This window comes from Aotus nancymaae, unplaced genomic scaffold (genome assembly GCF_030222135.1).
Source record: "Aotus nancymaae isolate 86718 unplaced genomic scaffold, 86718_ANA_hifiasm-v0.15.2.pri h1tg000029l, whole genome shotgun sequence".
Taxonomy (NCBI): Eukaryota; Metazoa; Chordata; class Mammalia; order Primates; family Aotidae; genus Aotus; species Aotus nancymaae.
This window is the reverse complement of record NW_026988442.1, coordinates 9,269,911-9,296,473: the sequence shown is the minus strand read 5'-3', so window position 1 is coordinate 9,296,473 and position 26,563 is coordinate 9,269,911. Positions and strand designations below refer to the sequence as shown.

The window sequence follows — 26,563 nt, the reverse complement described above, 5'->3', positions numbered from 1 at the left end:
AAAACAGAAACCGAAAAGCCTGATTGGGCAGTCAGTGCTGGATGATGACCCACTGTAATTGGCCTCCTCTGCCCTTTCCCTGAAGCACAGAGACTCTTGGCTTCAGTGGGTGGGAGTCTCAGGACAACATTATTTACCAGCAATATGGCTGAAAATATTTCAAAAACACTATCCCCATCACAGAATGAGTGAGCCGAACTGAACCAAGGGGAGGATCTAGAATCAGATGACACCAAGATGTTGATAGAAAAAGTGTTATAACCACTGACATCTCAATAGGTGCCACAGTATTCTCCCTTTAGTGGGCATGAAGAAGTATTTGCTGAATACGTTTTGACAGGAATGAATGACTCCCAAATGGATGAATGAAGAGGGGATCAAAAGTGAGGTGATCCCTGAGCATCCAAAGCATTAACACAGTGAGCTCAGAAGTCTTTGCAGCTTCAGAGCCACTTGTAGGTGCCAACAATGTGTGATGTACGGAAAGACAGACGGGGCCGCAACTGGACACAGGTGACAGGGATGAGGCCACCTCTTACCTCCAGGTGTGCCGCACAGCTCTGGCCCACACAAGCTGGACAAGGGCAAGGTCTGCTGATAGTACTAGAGAGCATCTTGCCTTCCGACTGGGTGAGCACCTCCCTGCAAGAGCTTGAACGCCAGCTGCCCGCCACCTACGTCACCGGCCACAGGCATGACCGTCAGAAGGAGGTGATATAGAAATGAGTTAGAGCTTCACAGTCTTTTACTAATTGCCCAGTGACTTCACCCAAGGGTGGGAGAGAACAGTATCATCTTCCCTTTTATAGTCAGGTAAACAGAGGCCCAGAGAGGGCAAGGGACAGCCTGCCGCCCGACCAGTCCAGGCCTAGCTATGATAGGTTGTTCTGACTCATTGTCTTGTGAGGATGAATTCCCAAAACAACACAGGTGACTCCCAGCCGGAGTGCACAGGGGATCCTGTGCCCAGCTGGCTGCTTGGACCTTGGAATTCGCCCCTGGGCAGTTCCAGGTCTGTGGTTGCTGGACCCATGGGGCTCTGGAAATGGGGGTTCCAAGCAGCAGGGAGGCCTAGGGTACCACCCACAGAGCACAGCTGCTCTGGACTTTTCTGGCCCGCAGCCTCATCTTTACTGGAGGCCACAGCCTCAGGCCCCCTTCCCTGTGATTTTGGTCATCTGGAGTTTTCTCTCAAGGGGCAGACCTCGAATCCTAAAGCGGACGTGCACTCTAGACCAGCAGTTCTCAATCTGCTGGAGCTCAAGACCCCTTTACACTTTCAAAAATTATTGAAATCCCAAAGAGCACTTGTTTATGTGGGTTATGGCCATAGAAATTTACTGATTTGGAAGTTAACATTGAGAAACTTACCAAAATGTATGCATTCATTCACTTAGAAACTAAAATAACTGTACTTTCCAAGAACAACAAAAAAAGCATTAGTGGCATTGTTTTAGATATAAACTTTTTTTTTGGCAAATGTCTTTAACTAAATGGAAGGCTTCACAGAGAACAGCTGGATTCTCATAGCTGCTTTGCATTCAATTTCTTAGACATTACATATCATGGAGCCTCTGGAAAATTCCACTGTACATTCAGGAGAAGATGAGAATTAAATAGGCAAAAAACAAACAAAACCTTAATAGTAGTTTTATAAAAATTCCCTAAAAGAGTCTTGGGGACCCTGGATAGCCCTTCGGGGACTGCTGTATAGAGCACCCAAGGAACTGTTAAAATGCAGATTCAGCTCGAGAGTTCACATTTCTGTCCAGCTCCCTGATGACGCCGAGGCTGCTGCCAGAGAACCACACACTCACAGATTCGCAGCTCTGCCTCTGACACGCTCTGGGGCAGGGCTAGGGAGATGCTCTGAGTCCTGAAAAAAATCATGATGCCCTCCCAATCCATATAATTAAAACAAAAGTAAACTTGAGATTAAGTGAACGCAACACAATTCTTATTTTCCCAAGGTGAGTTTCTTGATTTTTTTTAAATGTTAAAATATGTTTTAAAATACAGGCCAGGCATGGTGGCTTAAGCCTGTCATCCCAGCACTTTGGGCATATCACTTGAGGCCAAGAGTTTGAGACCAACCTGGCCAACATAGCGAAACTCTGTCTCTACTAAAAATACAAAAAATTAGCTGGACGTGGTGGTGCACTCCTGTAATCCCAGCTACTCAGGAGGCTGAGGCAAGAGAATCAATTCACTTGAACCCAGGAAACAGAGGTTGCAGTGAGCCAAGATCGCACCACTGCACTCCAGCCTGGGAGACAAAACAAGATCGTGTCTCAAAAAAAAAAATGGTTTGGTACTCACTCTTTACTGATGTCTTAAGCATGTGAATAACTTGTCATTGATCAAAGGGGAGGGGCCCTGCCCAGGCCTCTGCTGCTTGGCTCCCTGGAGAAAGCCTCGCTTCCATTCTCACTCCCCACCAAGAGGCCCTTATTTCTCTGAAACCCTCCTCAAAAGACAGGGTGCTTTAGCATGACCTCCTCTTCATCGGATTTAGGCTTGGTGCGGGGGAGTATGTGGGAGGACGGAGAGACCTGAATCCCTCAAGACGTCCTCATCAAGGAGGCTGAGGAGGGACGGAAACAAGCCACTGCAGTGTGCAGTGCGCAGGTGGACAGACAGACAGATGGGCGGATGACGGAAGCGCCCAGGAGCTCCAAGCAGGCAAGACCCCTGGAGACTATGGCAGTCAGGCTTCCTGGAGGAACACGGAGCTGAAATTCAGTTTTTAGGACAGGAAAAAGGGGCAAAATGAATGAGAAATTCTTATTTTTTTCCCCTAACTTTAAAGATAATAGAGGTTTGTATAGAAAAGTAAAGCAATAGAGAAAATAAAAAGAAGAAAGTAAAAATGGTTCCAACTCATACTTGCTGGCTGTGTGCCCGGCAGTGTTCTAAGTGCTTTACATATACTCACATCGAATCTTTACAACAACCCTATGAGGAAGGCACTGCTTTTATCCCCACATTGCACACAAGAAAACTGAGGCCCAGATAGGTTGATTTATTTGCCAGTAGGGAACTAAGTGATGAAGCTGAAATTTGACCGAGGCAGTCTGACTCTGGAGCCAAGATCTTAGGCAACCATCTAAATGCAGGTAACCCATCTAAACATTCATACGTTGAGCATCTACTACATGCCAGGTACCCGCTAAACTCTAGATTCATGCATCTGACTGTTGGCTGTGGTCTCCTACTTGAGCACATAGGATAGAAAAACATGATTTCTGAAAGTAAGTTGTTCAGCATCTTCATGCCATGGTGGGGTTGGGGATGTTGTGACGGGTGCTGCTGAGCCTGTGTGAGGCCAGGTATTCATGCAGAGAAGCAAAGAGACTTGGGACAAATTAAGATTGTATCACTGGCTGAGCGCAGTGGCTCGGTCTGTAATCCCAGCACTTTGGGAGGCCGAGGCAGGCGGATCATTTTAGGTCAGGAGTTTGAGACCAGCCTGGCCAACATGGTGAAACAGCATCTCTACTAAAAATACAAAATTTAGCTGGGTATGGTGGCACGTGCCTGTAATCCCAGCTACTCGGGAGGCTGAGGCAGGAGAATCGTTTGAATCACGAAGGCGGAGGTTGCAGTGAGCAGAGATCATGCCATTGTACTCCAGCCTTGGGCCAAGAGCAAAACTCCATCTCAAAATAAAAACAAAGACTGTATTGCAAAAGGTGTTGAACGCCACCATAAAGAGTTTGAATCTCGGACCTTGTTGGGAGTGAGAAGCCACAAGGCCTTTGGAACCAGGGATGCCACAGAATGAAAATGGTGCTTTGAGAATATGTATGTGTCTAGCGGGAAATTTGGCAAAATATGCCGTAATTTTGGTTATTTATTTGTTTTTAGGGACAGAGTCTTGTTATGTTGCCCAGGCTGGACCCAAACTGGGCTCACCGTATCTTCCCACCTCAGCCTCCCAAGCAGCTGGGACTACAGGTGTGCACCACCACACCTGGCTTGCTATTTGAAAAATAATAATAATGTTTTTGAAAGGTAGCATATACCCACAGTTAAACATTTCTAAGAGTTCAAAAATTAGGTTTCTCCCTGACTTCTCGTTTCTACCACTTCTTTTTTTTTTTCACCTTACTTTTTGTTTTTAACTTAGCAATGTACCTAGGAGACTGTTTAATATCAACATGCATCAATCTGTCTCCTCTTTTTAAATAGCTATATAGTATTTGATTACATGGATATATCATAATTTATCCCACTAATGCAGACAGGAGAGTTTTCACTCCTTCTGTTATAACCAATGTTGCAATCAATATCCTTGTACTTAAATCTTTCCACACTTCTGGATCCATCTGCCAGACAAATTTCTGCACATGGAATTGTCGCCTTGAAGAGTGGGTTCGCCTCAACAATTCCACTTTGCAGAGATTGTCCCATCACAGAAGCACACAAAAATACATGCAAAAAATTGTATTTCTTTATAAGGGCAAAAAACTGGACATGAATTCCTATCAATTCCAGAAGGGTTAGTAAAATTATGTAAATTCACACGAGATGACATTAATGATGACAGTGCAGAGCTATATTCTGTGATTTGAAGAGGGAGCACCATAACTGGTCAAGCAAAAAGCACAGGTTACCAAACGGTTTCTATCTATGATGCGATTCATGTAAATTTATTGCCATATGTATACAGCGACATGCATGTATGCTTTCTTCTTTCCCTGTATTGCTTGAATTTTGTACCTGAGTCTGTATTGTCTTTATAGCCAGAAGAACAATTAGACTGCTTTTAAAGCATCTGATTATTCCCCAGGCACAGATTTTAATTTGTGAAGCACCCACTCTATGCCTGGCATTGGGGTGCCCTGAACTGCCCAAGGCTTTGGCTCCTGTCATTTCTAGCCTGATCATCAGAATCAGAGAATGTTGGGACTGGTAACACCTAGTTCACACCCTTATTTTACAGATGAAGGCATTAAGGCCCAGAGAAGGTAAGTGACCTGCTGAAGGTCACACAGCCAGTTGGCCCAGAGATGACAGAACCCAGGACTCTAATACCAGGCTACAATGCTCACCTCTAAACTGATTATGGGCCAGGTGCAGTGGCTCACACTTGTAATCTCAGCACTTTGGGAGGCCCAGTTGGGCAAATCACCTGAGGTCAGGAGTTTGAGACCAGCCCGGCCAACAGGGCGAAACACTGTCTCTTCTTCAAATACAAAAAATATTAGCTGGGCGTGGTGCACATGCCTGTAGTCCCAGCTACTTGGGAGCCTGAGGCAGGAGAATCGCTTGAACCCAGGAGGCAGAGGTTGCCGCGAGTCGAGATCGTGCCACCGCACTCCAGCCTGGGTGACAGAGTGAGACTCTGTCTCAGAAACAAAACAAACAACAAAAACTGAGCATGAATCATTATTTGGGGTCTCCAGGAGGAGAGGGCAGTGATTTTGATGCCCTGTGTTCTGGGAGCTCCCGTCCAGGCAAACCCAGGATGAAAGATAAAAGGGCCCCGAATAAGACCATCATTAGTGGGGAGGAGCCTGACCCTGCACAGGCAGAAAAGCAGCTTCAGCAGGGCCCAGGGTCTGCAGGGCAGCAGTCTGTAGGGTGTTGAAGAAGGAGCTGCCCTGGCCTGGTGCCAGATGTCAGTAATTATAAGGCTACGTGGGCCTGCAGACAGCCCATTAAAGATGCTTGATCTGTGTGAAACCAGGAAGCAGAACTCGGCCTCTCTGCCACCTTCTGTAAGAAATCCAACCATATCAAACACTTTGGGGTTTTTATGCAGTTTTCTGAATATTGGGTTGATCCCATGGCGTGGTGTCATCACATTGTGCTCAGCTCCTTGCCCCTCCTTGTCATCTTTCCCTCGATTTTACCCCCTCCCCCTTCCCATTCCTCACTGGCCCAGGCCACATCCAGCCTCCGATAGCCCCAAGTCATCCATCAAAGCATTTCTCCACAAAAAGAAATCTACCCCACCAGCTCCCGTGAAAATAAAATCCCCTCGATTTCATCACACAAAAGACTTTAGATGCCTCGAAGTCCAGCATCTTCAAGCCCAGAATCTTAGACTTTGAGCTGGAATGGCCCTGAAGAATAATTGAGTCCAGTCCCTTTAGCTTATAGGTAGAAACACCAAGGTTCCAGGAGGGGAGAGGTCTTGCCCAAGGTCACGGGACACCCACGGCAACCAGGTCTCGAAGCTCCTGGCTGGAGGTCACTCACAAAGTCAGGGCAGATGGGCCTAGCCTGTGAGTCAGAGCCAGCCCTCCTCTTTTTCTTATCTACCTCCTCTCAAGACTCTAGTGTCCACTAGGGGAGTCTAGCGGCCCCGAAGGAGGATTGTGGACCTCTGCCTCTTTAGATGTCTGCAGAACAGAGAGGAGCTGTGCACCCAGGAATCTCCTGGTCTTACCCAGGAGGGGAAAGGGAGCCCCAGACTGACCTAGCTCTGCAGGATATAACCATGTACCTTGGGGTCCTCGCGCTGAGCCTCTGTTTTCTCATCTGAGGGCTGTTGTGAGGGCTAAAAATGGCCAACCATAAATCCTAGTTCCCTCCCACTCTCTCTCTCCTTCCCCGTTCTGTTTCTTGCCAGCCTTGTGATCTTTCCACAGTCCCGCTCCCAACTCCACGTTTCCAAGGTCTCTTGGCTGGAGCCACTCCCACGGTAAACCCCTCTAGGTGCACGCCAGAGCAATTACCAGGTGATTCTGTGTCTCGTGGCTGTCACTGCTGGGGTGGAGGGCCACGCCTCCTCTTTTGAATTCTGACTTTCCTGCCTAGGAGTGTCCCAAGGTTTTCCTTGTTAAAATTGGTCTGGCTGGCTGCTGTGACACGCCACACCGTCCTGACGGTGCACACACCACTGTGTGGAGGAAGAAGGGAGTCCAGCTGGCCATCACATGGCAGGTGAGTGGGCAGAGCCTGGGGCTTTGGGGGACCAGGATTCATAAGAGGGGCTTCAAGAAACAGGGATTTGTGGGATGATGTGTGATCATTGATTGTCAGGATTTTATAGCTGGACAGTCCCCCATGAACACATAAACTCTTCGTGTGTGCTCCTAAGGCCCAGGATGAAAAAAGCCAGCCCTAGACCACCCAGCGAATCCGTGGCAGAGGCTGGCTCAAGCGCTGTCTCCGGGGCTGGGGCCAGATCTCACCCCTGTGCCTCGCAGGACAGAAGGAGGCAGGCGCGGGAAGGCAGGGGCAGAAGAAATAAAATCTTCTCACACTCCATGCACATTCCATGGACCCAGGGACATTTCTGGGCATAGTTGGGGACTGTGGCCTGGGTGGGAAGAAGTGAGAGGGCCCACAGGCTGCATCCTCGCCTGATTCCCACCCCAAGCACTCAAGGGCAAGAGCAGCTCTGGCTGAGGTGAAAAGAGCTATATGACCCTGAGGAAGAAAATTTGACCTTGGTACCTCTGTTTTCTGATCTGTGCGATGGGGATTATAATGCAAATTATCTCACAGGCCTGCTGTGAGGAGTTGGTGAGACCACGTGTGCTGTTTCCTCACCACACTTCTCAAGCGGGGACTTGTAAACCACAGAAAATGTGAGTCGGGCATGGTGGCTCACGCCTCTAATCCCAGCACTTTGGGAGACTGAGGTGGGTGGATTTCTTGAGCTCAGGAGTTTGAGACCAGCCTGGGCAACACGGCAAAACCCTATCTCTACAAAAGAAAATACAAAAATTAGCTGGGCATGGTGGTGGGTACCTGAAGTCCCAGCTATTTGGGAGGCTGAGGTAGGAAGATAGCTTGAGCTTAGGAAGTCGAGGCTACAGTGAGCCAAGATCACACCACTGCACTCCAGCCTGGGCAACAGAGTGATACCCTGTCTCAAAAAAAAGAAAGAAAGAAAATGTATCTCCCACAACACTCAATATAGTGAGCAGCAAATTCCTTCCGCAAGAGCTTGTCTGTTAGATGCTGGGTCCCGTAATGAGCAAGTCAGCAGAACCAGGGGTCCTACACTCACAGGTATTCAAGGGGCATTTCTGAGTCTGTGCCTGCCAGTTTTAATTGTTCAGCATTGTGTGACAGTTTCATGAATCAACTATTTGTTTTTATTGTGCTTTAAGCTCTGGGGTACATGTGCATATCCCGCAGGTTGCTGCATAGGTACCCACATGCCATGGTGATTTGCGGTCTCCGTCCCTCCCGTCGCCTACGACAGGCATTTCTCCCAGTGTCTTCCCTCCTCAGCCTCCCTGCCCCCCTCTATCCCTCCCCTGCCTCCCCATCCCACAACCTACCCCAGTGTGTCAGCTACTTTTTTTTTAACTTTCAAAGGCAGGTATTTTAATTTCCTCATCGTAGTCTAGCTTCCTCTTCGTATTTCCTCCTGGCAGTTAACAGTATTACTGAACATGCTCGGCCCTTCAGGCTCCTAGGATAGGTCTGTTCTCCTAAAGACCAGGCCTTGCCAACCCCAGCTCACAGCCCAGACTGCCTGTTTCCGCAGCTGGGGTTGCCTCCCTGATGGCCCGGGTACAGAGGAAATCGACTGCCTTTGTTCCTCCAAGATCTGCTTTTCAAGCCTCACCTAGATGATCCCTCTTTCCTAGGCATTTGATAATCTATCAGACTTAAACTTGACAGTGTCAAGGTTAATTGCTGAGGAAGGGAAAAAGTTGATGATGCCCATTGTTAGATCTGTAACTAACTTGCTGGGTGACAGTTCCTCTCTCTGAAGCTCTGTTTCTCCTTTTGTGAAATGTCAGCATTGGACTTGTCATGCCTATGTGAACAGATTATGTGTTGGATTGGATTCAATTCCCTGGGTCTTCTGGGTCCTGAGCAGTAGGCCATGCCTACTATGTGCTCTGTGCTCGAATGACTGAGACATCAGATGGAAAGTGCATTCGTCCTCCTGGAGCTCCTCCTATCCCCCTTCCCTCACTCCATCCATGGTGGACATTCCTCGTTGACCCCAGAGCTCTTCCCTCTGGAGCCTGGATGTGGCCCTGGAATGCTTAACACATTTCTTCAAGTACCAGTTGATCAGGGTTGGCAAAGGAGATGAGACCCTTTTGCCATGATTAAATTACAATCATCTTTCAGCTCAGAGAGTCCAAGAATTGAGTGGAATACTCTGTGTGAGGCTGGCTCTGGCTGGGACGTTGGGTTGGAGTTGATGGGTCACTGCCTCCTGGTGATAGAGAGACCAGCAGCTTCCAACAAGACCAGGAAGGAAAGGGAGATGGGGCGGTGGCCCCAGAAAAGCCCCAGGCAACTCCCCGATTAATCATTTAGCCATGGAGCTCAGGTGCCCATGATGCATACTGAGCATCGGGTCATAATGGGGCCCATTAAAAACCAATTAGGCTCAGTCCAGAGTCTGGGAGATGCTACTGGCTTCAGCAGAGCTTCTGGGGCTCAACCCTACTGGGCTGGGACAAAGAACTCAGGAGGATTGTATCACTCAACTCTCTGGTATCACCCAAGGGCAGGAGGATGAAGACGGATAAGCTATGAGCTGACCCTGCGAGTGGGAGGGTGAAGAGCTGAGTGGGCAGGAGGCAATGTTCTGCACATAGACCCTTCTCTCTTAGGTGGACCTCTGAGGCCAGCTGGTGAGCAAGTGAGCTGGGGAGGAGGTCAGAGGGCCAGGAGTGATGGGCAAGGCCAGACTATCAAGGACCGTGAATGCCAACAAGATGGTTGTAAATTCCATGGTGCTTGAGCAGGGAAAATGACAGGCTGACATTTGGAAAAGCCCCTTCCCCTCTCTGAACCTCAGTTTCTCCGTAGTGATGGAAGGGACTGAACAGGATGAGGCTGTTGGGGCCATGCAGTCACTTAACTGAAAGGCAAAGAGGGGAGAATAACATGAAACCCCATGTATGTAGGAATTGGGGAGGGAAGGACCGAAGGGATGGGGGAGATGCGGGGAAAGAGGTGATGATGTAAAAATCCCTGTCTGTAGAGCTCATCGCTGTGGACCCAGCATCAGGCTATGTACCCGATGAATAGGGAGACATTCATCCTGGTGGAAGCCCATTGCCCTAGCGTGTTTATTAATGGCTTCTCCTTTCACGCTCAGAATTCCCTGGTTTCAGTGATGCATTTTATCATTACCGTATTTATAATTACTACTTCATCTAATCCTCCTCAAAACCCTAGAAGGAAGATACTATTATTGCCACATTCCAGAGAAGGAACTCAGATCCTCAGCGTGGCCCAATAACTGATACAGGACCACACAGCCAAGTAGATGCTTTGGGGTGGCATGAATCGGCAGAGCACTGGGATGGCAGCCAGGAGGTCCTGTGTAAATAATGATAATAACACTCACATTTCCTGAGAATCTAGCATGTGCCCGGTACTGGTCTAAATACTCTATGTGAATTATTTCATTTAATTTTCCCAGCATGAGGAGGTGGATACGATCATCACCCTCATTATCACCAGGAGACTGAGTTTCAGAGTTCACTCACTTGCCACACAGCCAACAAGGGGCACAGCCTGCATTTGAGCTCAAGTCTATGCCTCTGAAATCAGGCTCTGAGTTGCTGTGCAGAGTGAAAAGAAGCCCGGACAAGACAGTGAGAGGAAGAAGGGGAGGAGGGCTGTCAAGCCGGAGGGGCTGTGAGGCTTGGGGTAACAGGCAGGTGGAGGGAGCTGTCTTACCACATCCTTTCCCTTGCTTGAGGGGCACAGCCTCAGCCCTGGGGTTGGTGAGCCTTCAGCCCTGGGCTGGGAGCTCATCCTGCATATCCCAAGGGTGAAGGCCCCGGGGCTGACAACAGGCTGCTCATTCCGTCCTCAGGGCCTTGGATGCACTGTTAACTGGAGGGGTCCGAGAGCAGATGCTGCCTCTCCCATCCCCTCCCTGGTTCCCACTCAGGGGCTGTGTGACAATCTTCACATCAGCACACTCTGGCGGCGGGGGGTAGTCTTGTAGGAAGGAGGACTGACAGGAGTCCTTGGGTGATCGGAGGCACTTGCTTCAGCAAACCACAGACTATGCAAACCATCAGAGTCCTTCTGGGTCATTTCACAGAGAAGGAAACAGACTCAGAGAGGCGGTGGGTGGGGTTGGGTGGTCAGTGGCTGGTCTGCCTGCCCCTGTCAGAGGCCACACACACCCTCCTCTTCCTCACTCTGTGGAAGGAAAGAAGTTAAGAAGGAAAGGCAGGCTTTGGAATGTGACAGCTTGAGAGAGGGATTATGAGGTGTGGACTGTCGGGGTGTGGGCAGCTGACAGGGTGTGGTGCTGATCCTTGAGGGCGGGTCCAGGATGCTGCAGAGCATCAGCTCCCCTTTCCATACCCAAGTCAAGAGATGGGGAAAGACATTCATTCATTTATTCATTCATTCAACCACCGTTCACTGAGCACCTACTATGTCCTGGGCCCTGAGCCAGGCTCTAGCAACCCAAAGAGGAGGAAACTCAGGCCTTGCCTTCATGGAGCTCTGAGTCCAGCGGGGGAGAGAGATATGTAAGCAAACAACTATAACACAGCATCCCTGGTCACAGATTAGGGACAGAAGCCTTCATCTTAGCAAAATTTGAGTTGATCACATGGAAGGGGTGATACTGGGTTTATTTTGACAAGGGGCCTGGAAGCCATCTCACACACATATCCATCTCCTCGCCTCGGGCTGCCCTATACAAAGGAGCCTCTCCCTATGCCTGTCAGTCTCACTGTGCCCATGAGGGCTAGGAAGGACCCTGGTTAGGACAGAACTTAGCTGTAATCACCAGTATCTCCCCCTGAAGAATCTTGGACCCCATTATTTGTGGCCATCACCCCACAAATGGCAGGTCATGGAGGTGTGATGCTGATGGGTGTGGACAACTTAGATCACCAAAGCAGCAGCTCCAGGGACAGATTCCACAGGGACCCAAACAGTGACTGCCTGGGTTATGAGGCAAACATAAAGTTGGGGAGGGGAGGTGTCGGGAGCTAGGGAGGTTGAGATTTCTAGGTAATGTTTCTGCAAAACCATCAAGGAGCAAAGGAAGAAGTGTGCACTATGGGAGTAATGGGGAGCAGAATCGGGACAAATGGGGAGAAGTTGCAAGAAGAAAGAGCTTGGCTCAGCAGAGGGAAGGGCTTTCTAACATTGGGCGGTAGGTGAGCTACCTCTCAGAGGTATGGCAAGCTGGGACCGTGGGCAAGTATCCACCAAGAATTCAGCCAAGGGAATTTGCACCTTGGCAGGAAGTTGTGAGAAGATGGTCTCTGAGATTCAAGGATAATGATGATAATGGCAGTTCTGACTCATCCCACCTCCACTTGCCCATCTGTGATAAGGATGCAGATGCCTCAGAGGATAGGAGCTGCTTTGGGCTGTGGCACGGAAGGGGAAAAGTGCAGGATCCATGGGGCTTGAACTCATGACCCAGGATCCAGCAGCCCTCATCCAATCCCAAACTCCCCTTGTATCCAGCCCAGGGGCATGCCAGGGCTTGGATAATTACCACCCAACAGCCTCATCCCCTGCTTCTGACTCATCCACTGAAAAAATAGCATCCTCTTCTGGCGCCTCCCTACATAGATTGCTTAGGAAGTAGCAACGTGAATTGCGGGTTACAAATCCAGTGTGTCCTCAGGCAAAAAGTCACTTTCTTCCTATTTCTGGGTCTCAGTTTCCATGTCAGAAATGGAGACCTGAGCTCCTAACAGCTCTTTCAGCTCTGCTATTAGACTTGACAATTCTATGTACAAGGTACCTGGTTGGGGGAGAGGGTCCTGCCTGTGTTTTCTGACTAAGCCAAGGTCATCTGAGTTCAAAGTTTTGGAGTTTCAAAGGTTTGTGCCTGCCCTAAAACGACTGGGGCTGGCTTGATGTGAAAGCTTTGATTCTGTTTTCCATTGTGAGAATCGGCAGGGCAATGGGAAAGCCCCCTGGCACTGTTGTTCCAGCTCACGCCACACGGGGTCACTACTGAACACTGGTCCTGCACAATCTTTGCTCACTCACCACAGCAGGGTCTGTAGGCGCTCCCAAGCTTGGGACACATGTGTCAGCTATGTGAGTTCCTACCCACATGTTCAGTCACCATCCCCATATCATGATGCCAGCAGGGGCTTCTGGCCTAGGCTAAGCTAAAACTAGTCTTTTCCGTAAATCTCAAGCCTGAGTATTGAGACCAGAGCACCAGCCCAGACAGCTCACAGGTGGAGAGCAGTTGGGGGGCTGTTGGGATAGAGACAAGAATCTTGGCTCTCTCTCCATGTTTCAGTCATCGATTGCTGTGTAGCGAACCGCCTCAGCACTTAGGGGCTTCAGACAACAATCATTCTCCTACTAAAGAACCTGCAATTTGGGCAGAGCTCAGCAGGGACAGCTCGTGTCTGCATCAGCTGGGCAGCTTGCCTAGGGGGCTGGAGGACCCACTTGCCAGATGGCTTAGTCCCATGGCTTCCAAGTAGTGCTGTCTGTCAGCTGGGAGCTCAGCGGGCTGTGGGTTGGAAGCCTTGGTTCCTCTCCAGGTGAGCTTCTCCACGGGCCATTTGGGTTTCTTCATTGCATGGTGGCTGGGTTCTAAGAACAAGCAACCCAAGGGAACCAGGAAGAAGCTGTCTTAACTTTTATGATCTAGCCTTAAAAGTCATAATGTGTCACTCTGTCTTAGCCACAGTCTTCCAGGTCCAGGGGGTGAGAATCTATATCCTACTTCTCAGTGAGAGAAATATCAACACCATATTGAAAGAAGAGTATGTGGGATGGGAGATATTATTGCAGCCATCTTTGGAAAACACAGTCTGCCACATGCTATTAACCAAAAGATAGCACAAAGATGCTGGAATCTTTAAAAAGTCAAACATTTGACCAGCCCTGTCCAGACACTGGCCCCGACAAGCCAGTGTTCTGATGCCTCTGGTGAAGTTCATGTTGAATTTTAGAGTCTGGGACTTCTAGGCTCTGACTCCTATGGGGTCAAAGATAAAAGCACCACAGCCTGGGGATAGGCAAGCCACAGACTCAGGAGGCAGATTCCCAGCTCCATCACTTAGAAGGCTGTATAACTTTGGGTCAGGTGCAGTGGCTCATGCCTGTAATCTCATCACTTTGTGAGGCCAAGATGGGAGGATTGCTTGAGGCCAAGATTCAAAACCAGCCTGACCAACATAGCAAGACCCCATCTGACTTTTTTTTTTTTTAAAAAAAAAGGGCTGTGTAACTCTGTGTCTCAGTTTTCTCATCTGTGATATTGAGTACCTCCCTCATATGGTTTATTAAGATTAAATGAGCCAATATTTATGAAATATTTGGAAAAGTGCTTGGTTCATAGGAAGTTTTATTAAATAAAACCTATACAATGGCCTAGCCAACAATTACTGAACACTTCCTGTATGCTTGGCATCAAATAAAACACAGCCAGGAGTCGCGTGACAAGTGTCCTTGGGTGGGGAGTACTTAGTGATATAACTTCAGTGGTTCTCAACTGTGGCAGATTATATTTCACAGTGTAGTCATATCAGTATACATCTCAGCTCAATGTTCTTTTTACAATGGGACATTGGTACATTTTCAGCAAGAGATGGGGCATCTTTCTTCTCTTTGAACCTGGGTCGTAGACCTTTGTAACTGCCTTGACCCATAGAATAAGGTGGAGGTGACAGTGTGTAACTTCTAAGGTTAGATCATAAAAAGCATTGCATCTTCCACTATGGTCTCTTGATCATTTGCTCAAGGGAAACTAAGCATCGTGCCAGGAGGACATCAAGCATTCCCATGGAGAGATCCACATGGAAAGGAACCAAGGTCCCTAACCTGTATTCAGCACCAATTTGCCAACCATCTAAGTTAGTCACCTTTAAAGTGGATCTGCCTGCCTAGTCAAGCCTTCAGATGAGTATGGCCCCAGCTGACATATGATTGCAACTGCATAAGAAACTCCAATTAAGAGCTGGCCAGCAAAGCTCTGCCCAAATTCCTGACCCACAGAAACCATGAAAGATAATATACGATTGTCATTTTTCCAAGCTGAACTCTGGGTTAAACAGGTTGGTTAAGAAGCAATAGAGAAGTAAAATATCAGTTCTTTTGTCCCTAATACCCTCTCAATAAAACAAATATTTGACAGTGTCTCTTCACCAACCTGAAATTGAATTGACACATCTTACCTACCTCTATACACCACTTTTTAAAAATTTGTATTCTAACTATAATATAAAGAGTAAATAAAAGGAAATCAATTTTTTGCTAAACATACTTAACTATATAAATGCTTGTTGAAATGTTAGCAGAAGACATGATGAAGTGATCAGACACCATCCTGTGACTGCAGTGAATCAAGACAAAAACAAGGCCACTCCGTAATCATGAGTGAACACAGACAAACATGCACATTGTCTGAGCCACAAAAATGACTAAACACCCCTATAGCTGGGCCAATATGAATAATGACTGCCTCTTTACCACTTACGACTCTAGCCTCGATTCATTCTTCCCCCCTTCTACATGAGGACTACGAAGATACTCAGACATAGACTTGCCTCATTCCAAGAGCAGTCTCCAATGCAGAGCAAAGCCCTGCTTCTTTGAACTCTCCCCAAAACCCACCTAACACAAGCTGCAATCCTATAAGTCCTCTCTAATATCCTCTTCCTGAGATGTTCCGTGGTTCTTTGCGGTGAGCATTCTTTCTCATTACCATGAGCGATGCGCCTTTCCTGTTCCTTGTACTGATGTATTCCTAGTGGTCTTTGGCTAGAGAGCTTTGACAGAAAAGACAACAAATTTCAGTATTCATCATTCATAATGAGGGGAAATGGTAACAGAACTTTCGTGTCAGTTTCTATCTGTGCATGTATATTTGTTTGCAGGCATATGGAGTATGGAACATGTAAAAATATTTCTATGTCAATTACAATAAAAATAGTATAACCACTGGCCCAGTGGTCAACAGCTGAAAGCCAGGATGCCCACGGACTCCACTCCAGCCCTTGCTTGTGTGCCCTGTGGCAAGTTATTTCACTTCTCTTGCCCTCAGTTTCCTCATTCATTCATTTATACGTTTAAGAAATATTTGTTGAGCACCTTCCACGTATCAGGCACTGAAGATTCATCAGTGAACAAAACAGACACAGCTCCCTGCCCTTATGGAGTTGATATTCTTGAAAGGGAAGGTAGGCAATTAAAATAAAGAAATAAAATACATTGTAAGATGTCAGTAAGTGCCGTGGAGGAAGATCGTGGAGAAGGATGGGATCATGGTAGGGGTGATTTGCAATTTACAAAGGGGTGGTCAGGGAAGGTCCCACTGAAAAGGTGGCATTTGAGCAAAGACTTGAAGAAGGAGGCAAAGGAGCAGGTTCTGCAGGAATCTGAAAGGAGAGCAATCCACATAGCGGGAACAGCAGGTGCAAAGGCCCTGAAGAGGGAGCCTGCCTGCAGGTTCAAGGAGAAATAAGGAGGCCAGTGTAGCGTAAGAGGATGAGAGAGGGGAAGAGAAACAGAAGACCCAAAAAGATATCAAAGTGCCCAATCTTGAAAGGCTTGTGTATCATTGTCAGGACTTCAATTCTGCTGAGAGAGACAGGAATCCATGGAGAGCTTGAGAGAAATGAGGTGATCTTAGATTGTAACAGGACTCCTCTGGCTTCCATGTTGGGAATGGGTCCTGGGGATCTGTGGGGGTGGGGGCACAGAGGAGGTGAAATAGAGAACCCGGTGAGCATGACTGCATCTAGAAAATGGGAAGGGTCATGGCACCTCCCTTACACATAAGGGAGGTGTATTTTAGGAGCCATAAGCACTTGAATACATAAAAGCTTTTATTATTGTTGTTTGTATTATCCCAAATCCAATAGCTCATGGGACAAACGAGAGATGAACCCTGGCAGCAGGGCCGAGGAAGGAACATCTCAGAGGACAATCACAGGCACCCTAACCAGAAGGGACCTTAGGAAAGGCACAAGGCAGGAAAGAGATGTATGGGACGTCAGGGCGGGAGGTTGCGAAGGTAGAGTCTGATGCAACCAGAGCAAGGAGCAACTGAGCTGTGAGGGGTGGGGGTGAGCTGCAGGGGTGGAAAGCAACAGGGCTCCTGCCTGGTTCCTTGTCCAAGATGAAGGAGCTTGGACAGATTATAACAGACAATGGGGCCTCCAGTGGAAGTTTGGGAGCAGATGCGTGGCAAGATGAAACAGCAGTTAAGGAAGAACATCCCTTTGCTTACTAAAGCATCTCAGCAGATATCACTAATTAATCTCCTACATTGCACCACAATGATCTTTCCAAGGTGCAAATCTGATTACATCGTACCTTCGCTTAAAATGATTTGTTGGCTGACTACGGTCCTCAGTTTCCTCATTCATTCATTAATACATTTAAGAAATATTTGTTGAGCACCTTCCACGTATCAGGCACTGAAGATTCATCGGTGAACAAAACAGACACAGCTCCCTGCCCTTATGGAGTTGATATTCTTGAAAGGGAAGGTAGGCAATTAAAATAAAGAAATAAAATACATTGTAAGATGTCAGTAAGTGCCGTGGAGGAAGATCGTGGAGAAGGAGGGGATAATAGTAGGGATGATTTGCAATTTACAAAGGCGTGGTCAGGGAAAGTCCCACTGAAAAGGTGACATTTGAGCAAAGACTTGAAGAAGGAGGCAAAAGAGCAGGTTCTGCAGGAATCTGAAGGGAGAGCAATCCACACAGTGGGAACAGCAGGTGCAAAGGCCCTGAAGAGGGAGCCTGCCTGCAGGTTGGGTAAAAGGCAGACTCCTCATCCCACTCCAGGTGTTGGTGGTCTGCCCCCTATGAGTCCCTCCAACCTCATTGCCTTCCCCTCACATCTGCTTTCTCTCAAATTTAGAAGTCACTGTGCTCCCTCCTGTCTCTCTGCCTAGCACCATAGGTGCTGCCTAGAATTCAAGGGTGCACACATCCTAGAGTTTTACGCTGTTGCTTGTAGTACTCTGGCAAATTGTTTTGTTAATCTAACTACTTGAGTTTAGGTGTTCTATGCTCCCGGGACTCCCCATGTCTGTCCCTTAGGGTTCATCTCAAAGCTTGCCCCTAAATGTTTGAGATCTATCTGCGTAATGCCAGTCTTCTCTACTGGGCTATCAACTGCTTGATGTCAGGGCCAGTGGGTATTTGATGGACTATTGGGTCTGTAGCACCCAGCACAATGCCCAGAACTTGAATGAATGAACCCAGAATAGAGGAAAAGGATGCTTAGATTGAGACTAGGTCCATCACTCAACTCTCTCCTGGAGACACCCATCCAATTTAAGACTCAGTTTCAGTTCTGCCTTCTTGAGGAAGCCTTGCTTGTCACCCTTCAGACCAGGCCAAGCCCTCTGCTACTGTTCTTTCAGCTCCTGTCTTTCTCCCTGGCAGCATGTATCAAAGCAAGAATTAGTTCTGTGGACTCACCCACTTAGGTGTCACCCCTGGAACATCATAAGTAACACGTATTGAGCTCTCATGTTCTGAACACTCTAAATGATGGGCCATTATCCTCACAATCACGCCACAGCCATTATTATTCCCATTCTGCAGATCAGGGAACTAAGATGCAGAGAGGTCAAGAAGGTGGGCCAGGAACAGTGACTCACACCTGTAATCCCAGCACTTTGGGAGGCCAGGGTGAATTGCTTGAGCTCAGGAGTTCAAGACCAGCCTGGGCAACATGGTGAAACCTGATATCTACCAAAAATAACAAAAAATTAGCTGGGTATGGTGCCATGTGTCTGTAGTCCCAGCTACTTCAGAGGCTGAGATGGGAGGATGATCACTTGAGCCTGGGGGGCAGAAGTTGCAGTGAGCCGAAATCACGCCACTGCACTCCAGCCTGGGTAACAGAGCAACACTGTCTCAAAAAAAAAAAAAAAAAGGAAGGTGGCTCAGCCGGTAGCAGATGGCCAAGTCAGAATCTGAACCCACGTCCCCTTCCCCCAGAGGACCTGCTCCTGACCATTGGGCCATACAGCCTCACCACACCACGCATTGCGGCAAGCCCACATCTATCTTGTTCTCCAGCACATCCTCAGCACCAGACACCAGCCTGGCATAGAGAATACACAGGCAATCCTCAACACTTGTGGATTCTGTATTTGTGCCTTGCTAATATTTATTTTTAAGTCCCAAATCAATACTTGGCCGTTTAGAGACATGCACAGAGTACAGAAAAATTGTGTTGCCTGATCTGACATGCACATCCCCAGTTGAAGCTGAACAGGCAATATTCTGCCTTCTCATTTCAGCTCTCATGCTACAAACGAATATCCTTTCTCTGTCCATTTAAAATTAGGTTTATTGCATTTTTGTGCTTTTTAAATTTTTTTGGTGATTTCTCTGTTTAAAATGACCCCTGAGCATAGTACTGAAGTGCTGCCTTGTGCTCCCAGGAGCAGGAAGGCTGTGATGTGCCTTACATGGAAACTCTGTGTTAGGTAAACATGCCAGCATGAACCTCTTTTTTCTTTCTTTCTTTCTTTTTTTTTTTTGAGAGAGAGAGTCTCATTCTGTGACCCAGGCTGGAGCAATCTTGGCTCGCAACTTCCACCTCCTGGGTTCAAGTGATTCTCCTGCCTCAGCCTCCAGAGTGGCTGGGATTACAGGTGTACATCACCACGCCCAGCTAAGTTTTTATATTTTGGTAGAGACGGGGTTTCACCATGTAGGCTTCAGGATGGTCTCGAACTCCTGAGCTTGGGCAATCTGCCAGCCTTGGCCTCCCAAAGTGTTAGAATTACAGGCGTGAGCCACATGCCCACCCTAAATAACGTATCTTTAAACAGAAACACACATATAACAAGGTTATATACTGACCAATTGATGAATAAGTTGGGACCAGAGGTTCACAGGAACCTAAACCTGTATTTATTTTCCCTAAGAGCAATGGGTCAGTTCTGATTAATTCAACCTTTGCAGTGATTTTACAGAACTTAATGACCAAGAGGCCGGCTGTGGTGCCTCACACCTGTAATCCCAGCACTCTGGAAGGCCAAGGCAGGCGGATCACCTGAGGTCAGGAGTTCAAGACCAGCCTGGCCAACATGGTGAAATCCCATCTCTCCAAAACTATACAAAAAAAATTACCCAGGCCTGGTGGTGGGTACCTGTAGTCCCACCTACTTGAGAGGCTGAGGCACAAGAATTCAAGAATTGCTTGAACCCGGGAGGCAGAGGTTGCTGTGAGCCGAGATCGCGCCACAGCACTCCAGCCTGGGCAATATAGCAAGACCCTGTCTCAAATAAATAAATAAAAGAACTTAATGACAGAACAAAAAGAATCGCCAGTATATGATAAATAGGCAGCTGGATGAACAAATGACTGGCAGGGAGTGGATGGGAGGACAAGCCCAGAGTGAGTGAGAAAAAACGAGCCCATGGCCTTATCTCCCTGTCCTCTCCCCACTCAGGGATCAGAGTCACCAAGGTGGACTGGCAGCGGTTGAGGAATGGCGCTGCCCACCACACCCAGGAGTACCCCTGCCCTGAGCTGGTGGTTCGCAGGGGCCAGTCATTCAGCCTCACACTGGAGCTGAGCAGAGACCTGGACTGCGAGGAGACCCCGATCTTCACGGTGGAGACAGGTAATTGGGCTCGCCAGCGCCCCCTGCTGGTCTGCAGCAGGAGGGCCCTGTCTTACGACCCAATAACCTGAGACCTTGCAGTCAGCAGCTCGGGCTCTGGGGGAAGCAAGTCCCTGTAGGTAGACGAAGCTTTGAACCCTGGAGACTTCTGGTAGCACCTTTCTGGGGGTGGTTGGGAGGTGCTGCCAGCAGACAGTGGGCTGGATGGGATGACCTCTCTGGAATCCTCTGTGTACCAGACACCCAGGGCTCTGGAAGGGTATGAAAAATCATCAAGCACTTTGCAGCCCAAGCTTTTCTTTCCTTTCCTGGCCCGCCATAGGCCGACTTGGTTTCAAAGGATGCTGTCACTTTCTCCTTGGCCTGGAAGTGGCTGGCGTGTCGGGACAGCCGAGGTGGGCCCCCGTTCTGCTACTGGTCTTGCTCTTGGTCAGGTCTCTCTCCCAAAGCCTCCCAGTTCAGGGGGTAAAGGTCAGACTTCCAGGCCTGCAGCTTTTTTCACTTCTCTAAAGCTGGGTTTCCCAGGGGCAGGGTCTCCTGAGTCCCTCTTCTCTCCTCCAGGACCCCGGGCTTCTGAGGCCCTCCACACCAAAGCTGTGTTCCAGACATCAGAGTTGGATGGGGGTGAGGGCTGGACAGCAGCAAAGGAGGCTCAGATGGAGAACACTCTGACCGTCAGTCTCACCAGCCCTCCCAATGCTGTCATTGGCCGCTACCTGCTGAGCATCAGGCTTTCCTCTCACCGCAAACACAGCAACCGGAGGCTGGGGGAGTTTATTCTCCTTTTCAACCCGTGGTGCGCAGGTACGAGTGGCTAAGTCCAAGGTAGAGATTTTTCCAAAAGATATCCTTAGAGGTGGGCCTGCCCTTGGAGGGGGCCTGGGAGGTGGATTAAAGGACAGGAAGCTGAAAGCCAAGAGCTGGGCAAGAACTTGGTGGAAGCAGAGGTAGGCAACAGTCAGAGAAACCTACAAGCAGGTGCTTCAAAGCCTGTGCTGGAGAAGCCAGTGGGCAGGAGAGGCCCAGGGGTGGGTAAGAACCAGGACTTGGGAATCAGACTGCCTTGGTTAAGTCCCAGCTCTGTTAAGCTGCTCCCTCTACCAATTTCCTCATCTGTAATATGAGAAAAATCACAGTGCCTACCTCTTAGGACTATGGTGAAAATCCATAGAGCTAACACTTGTAACATAGGAGCTACACCGTAAGACCTTAGTAAGGGGTGGCCAGGATCAGTATTCTTATTAATATTTAAGAAATATTGGGTTACTATTAACATCAAGGAGGACCACCCAAAAGTGTGAAGACCCCTAAAATTCCTCAGTCTTGGGATTAGTCCCTGCTTGGAGAGAGACTTGCCGGGAGGGATGGGTTTCGGCAGGGAGGCAGCACAGGAGCTCGCCAGCCCCCTCTTGCCTTCTTCTGCCCCAGTCAGTCTCCGGGCATTGTCCTGCTGCTGAGCCCTGATGCAGCCCCTTCCCCAGGCGGGCAAGGCCAGAGCCCCAGCCCACACCGGGCCTGATGACTGCTTTTCAGAGGACGATGTGTTTCTGGCCTCAGAGGAGGAGAGACAGGAGTATGTGCTCAATGACAGCGGCATCATCTTCCGAGGCGTGGAGAAGCACATCCGAGCCCAGGGCTGGAACTACGGGCAGGTCTCCAGGGGCACGGGCCAGACAGGGACGCGGGCTGGGGCGTGGGGAGGTCGGTGGGAGTGGAGTCCCTCTGTCTACGCGCTCTTCTCAGGAGGGACAAGGGGGGCTCACTCTTAGAGAAAATCCCCTCATTCATTCATTCCTGTACTATTGAATGGGCCAGGGGCTGCTCTGGGTCCTGGGAAAGGGGAGGTACTTTGGACACAGTTTGGACACAGAACAGGTCAGTATTGTTGTGGAAAAATAAGTAACTCTGATTGGTGGTTTTCAAACTCAAACATATATCAGAATCCCAGGAGGGATGGAGTGCTGGACCCCACCCCCAGAGCTGCTGACTGAGTAGGTCTCAGGCAAGGTCTGAGAATGTGCATTTCTAACCAGTCCCCAGATGATGCTGCTGCTGGCCTGGGACCACGCTTTGAGAGCCACTGGCTTAGATAAGTAGTTCCAATGCCAGATGCAATAGAGGAAGGAAAAAGTCAGAATGATAGGAATGGAAGCAAAGGGAGTCCAGAAGAGGGTGAAAGGAACCTCTACCTCGGCCGCCGTGGAGGCTTGCATGATATTGGGGTTGGGTCTCCACAGTGAGGCCAGATCTGCCCAGGCAGGGGGATGAGCAGCAGAGCCGCACGGAGGTGGGAAATAAGGGGTCCTGAGACTGCTAGGACCCAACTCCAGGTGCCCGGCCAGATGGAAGATTGGATCTGACTGTCAGGCTGAGGAGTCGCGCACTGCCCTACAGGCCAGGGGTTTAAAGCATTTGGGATTTGGGTGCTGGGCAGGGAAGATATAGTGAAGAGTTCAGAGTCCATCTAAGGGGTAGCCACTACTCAGCACCCACTTCTTGTTGCCAGACCTTCCAAATTATCAGAGACCAGAAACCTAAACATGTATGCAAAAATCCCCCAGCTTTTAAATGTTGTTAAGTAATTCAGATGTGTTTGAAAACATCATGTAGACCAAAGGAGCGTGTCAGTGAGGCAGACGTGGCTCGAGAGCCACCGATTTTAGCCCAGACTTTACCATGGGTAGTCGGGAGCCAGGGGAGGTTGTTGAGCAGGGGAAATACGCGATTAAGGTTGAGCTTCCAATTACCCTGGTGACTCTTTGAGGAAGGGTTTCTGAGACTAGGGGGTGCTCTGTGATGTCCCTGGTGGTTGGAGGGGGAAACAAACTGCCCTGCACAGATGAGGTGACTGACTGGGTGAGGGCTGTGGGTGGGCCTGGAATGTGGGTGACTCTAAGCACGGCATCTCTGGGGAGCAGTTTGAGGAGGACATCCTGAACATCTGCCTCTCCATCCTGGATCGAAGCCCCGGTCACCAAGACAACCCAGCCACCGACGTGTCCTGCCGCCATGATCCCATCTATGTCACCAGGGTCATCAGCGCCATGGTGAGAAGCCCCTCCACCCCTGCATGTACTTCCTCAAGGATCCCCCAGCCAACCCCGGGGCCACACCCTGTGATTCTTCCCATCACCCCGGTTTTAATTTGCTGTTGTTGCATAACAAACCACCCCAAATCTCAGTGGTGTAAAAAACAACCCTTTATTATGCTTACTGTTTTCTAGATTAGGAATTTGGGCAGGGCACCATGAGAATGGTTTGTCTCTGCTCCAAGATGCTTCTCCTGGGGGTGTCTGAATGGCGGCATATGTCTGGGATGGTTTGACAGGACCTCTGTCTGGGGCTTTGGTTCTGGTGGTTGGCAGTTCCTAGGTTCCGGTCCATGTCATGTCTCCTGGAACTGGAATGTCCAGAATGGCTTCCCCACCCTCATGTCAGGCCCTGGACCGGGGTGGCTGGAGCAGCTGGGATCCACCAGTCATCACTCTTTCCACTCTTTCCATGTGGCTAGCCTGGGCTTCCTCACAATATGGCAGTCTCATGCATAGCGGGGGCTCCTGTATCCCCACCTCCCTGCCCCAAGCTATTCTTCCAAGAAAGAGGAAGTGGAAGCTCCCAGTCTTATAAGGCCTAGGCCTGGAAACTGGCACAGCATCACTTCAAATTATCAGATTATCATAGTCAGTGGTCAAAGCAGTCAGAGCCCAGCCCAGACTCAAGAGGAGGGACATAAACCAACCCCTCCATGGGAGGCATGACCATTTTTAAGCTATCACAGGCCTCAGGCCACGATGCTTCCTCCCAAAAGGTGTCTAGAGGACCCACCACCTCCCTGTACCATATGCAAGTGTTAAGGTCAGTGGGTGGGTATTTGAGATTCCAAAATTGCACAAAGCTATATTTCTCCTATTTGATACTCTCAATTCCTCAAGACCTCAGAGAGCAGTTGGAGCACAGAGAATTAACATGAGTGACAATCCCAAACAGCAGAGCATCACAGTCCTGAGGACAGTGAAAGTCCTGAACCCCAGTCTCCCGAGTCCAAGTCCTAGACTCACAGTTCACCACTTGGACTAACTTGCTGTGTGATTTGGGCAGGTCCCTGAACGCTTCTGAAACTCAGTTTTCCCATCTGAAAAAAAAGGAGAATAATGGAACCTACATTGTAAACTTCAACAGATTAATAGAGTGTGCACAAAATTCTTGGTATAGTGTCTGGCACACTATAAGCATTTAATAAACGTTAGCTGTCCCGATAATTATTAGGCCAGCAGTCCCCCAAAACAGATCATTTAATGTAGGAAATGCTGTAAAGTTGTAATGATTTTTATGACACAGTATCCAAATGGAAGATAATTGAAAATGACAAGTGCTACCAAGAAGTAGGATTTTAAGACAACAGATGCCCCAAATTTTCAGACAGTTAAAAAACAAGAGTGACCCCAATTGAACTTGTGGTCCAAAGTTGGAGAGGATTTCACCACGATGCGGTTCCTGAAGTGGGAAGCCCTGCCTGGTGGTGGACCCGTGCCCTCCTCTGCCCAGGTGAACAGCAACAATGACAAAGGTGTGGTGCAAGGACAGTGGCAGGGCAGGTACGGCGGCGGCACCAGCCCACTGCACTGGCGCGGCAGCGTGGCCATTCTGAAGAAGTGGTTCAAGGGCAGGCACAAGCCAGTCAAGTACGGCCAGTGCTGGGTCTTCGCCGGAGTCATGTGCACAGGTACCCTGGGAGAGAAGGGCCCCCCCCCAGCCTCCTCTATCTAAATGTATTTACATATATTTGCATATGCTGCAATCCATCTTCATTGACAGGGAGATCAAGTCTGGCTAATGAAGAGAGAAGCCAGAGAATGTATTTCCATGACATCTGATCTTTCATTTTAAAGGAGTCCTACCTCTGTCTCTCATTAATTGAATGCCTCGGGCGAGTCCTGTGGCCCCCTTGGCCTCCAGTCCCCTCAGGAAGATGAGTGGACTCTATTAAGTGGCTTCCAAGGTCTTGCCAGCCTCAGAGCCTGTCTACTGATATGGGGTGGCAGCAGCGTCTCCTGAAGTCCTTGAGACAATGTGCAGGAGATAGTGGCATTTCTGAGAGTGGAAATGGGAGTCTCAGCCCCACAACCTGCCAAAGTAGACAGACAGATAAAGATGGAGTAGCAGAGGGCTTTGGCCACAAATGAGCCAGGGCACCTGCTGTGGAAGCCAGGCCCCTCTCTCAGGGGCTGAGGTCCTGCCTGCCCTTAGCCTCCCAGCCTCTGCTCTGCAGTCCTCAGGTGCTTGGGGATAGCCACACGGGTCGTGTCCAACTTCAACTCAGCCCACGACACAGACCAGAACCTGAGTGTGGACAAATACGTGGACTTCTTCGGGCGGACCCTGGAGGACCTGACGGAAGACAGCATGTGGTGGGTCCCGCTCCCAGCCCAAGCCCCAGGCTCCCAAAGCCCAGCAGGTGGAGCAAGGCGTCTGCTCTCCTGAGTCTAAGCTGACTCTGAAGGGAGTGAGAGGCATCCTGCAGATAGGGTGGTCCCTCTTTTGAGATGTAGGGTCTGAGGTCAGGAGATGTAGACTCAGAGGGCAAGAGGGGCCTCAAGATTTGATTGCCTTGAACGCCTGATTCTACTCTCTCTGGGAATCTGTGGCTTCCTGGGGTGGGGAGGATCTCCATCTGCACAGGTACCTCTGGATCAGGCACCTGCTTCTGTATCAGCTGTGGTTCTTCATGCTGTGTGTCTCAGGTGGGAAACAGCCTCCTTCCTCAGTTAAAACAAAATTCATCACATAAAGCTTTAAAAAATTCATTCTAGGCTGGGTGTGGTGGTTCACGCCTGTAATCCCAGCACTTTGAAAGGTCAAGGTGGGCGAATCACCTGATGTCAGGAGTTTGAGACCAGCCTGGCCAACATGGCAAAACCCCATCTCTACTAAAAATACAAAAATTAGCCAGGTGTGGTGGCACATGCCTGTAATCCCAGCCATTTGGGAGGCTGAGGCAGGAGAATTGCTTGAATCCAGGAGGCGGAGGTTGCAGTGAGCTGAAATCACACCATTGCACTC

General features: G+C 49.1%; 1 protein-coding gene across 2 annotated transcripts in view; it reads left to right on the top strand.

Moving 5' to 3' along the window:
• The first annotated feature begins 6,820 nt into the window (after positions 1-6,820).
• The window catches only part of TGM6 (transglutaminase 6), a 44,593-nt gene continuing 24,850 nt past the window's right edge, over positions 6,821-26,563 (top strand). For both annotated transcript variants that reach the window (XM_012455309.2, XM_012455307.2), the window contains exons 1-7: positions 6,821-6,894; positions 20,330-20,503; positions 21,065-21,307; positions 22,037-22,155; positions 23,422-23,550; positions 25,049-25,226; positions 25,773-25,911. In XM_012455309.2, coding sequence (XP_012310732.2) covers positions 6,888-6,894; positions 20,330-20,503; positions 21,065-21,307; positions 22,037-22,155; positions 23,422-23,550; positions 25,049-25,226; positions 25,773-25,911 — 989 coding nt within the window. In that variant the 5' untranslated portion in view covers positions 6,821-6,887. The remainder of the gene's footprint in view (positions 6,895-20,329; positions 20,504-21,064; positions 21,308-22,036; positions 22,156-23,421; positions 23,551-25,048; positions 25,227-25,772; positions 25,912-26,563) is intronic.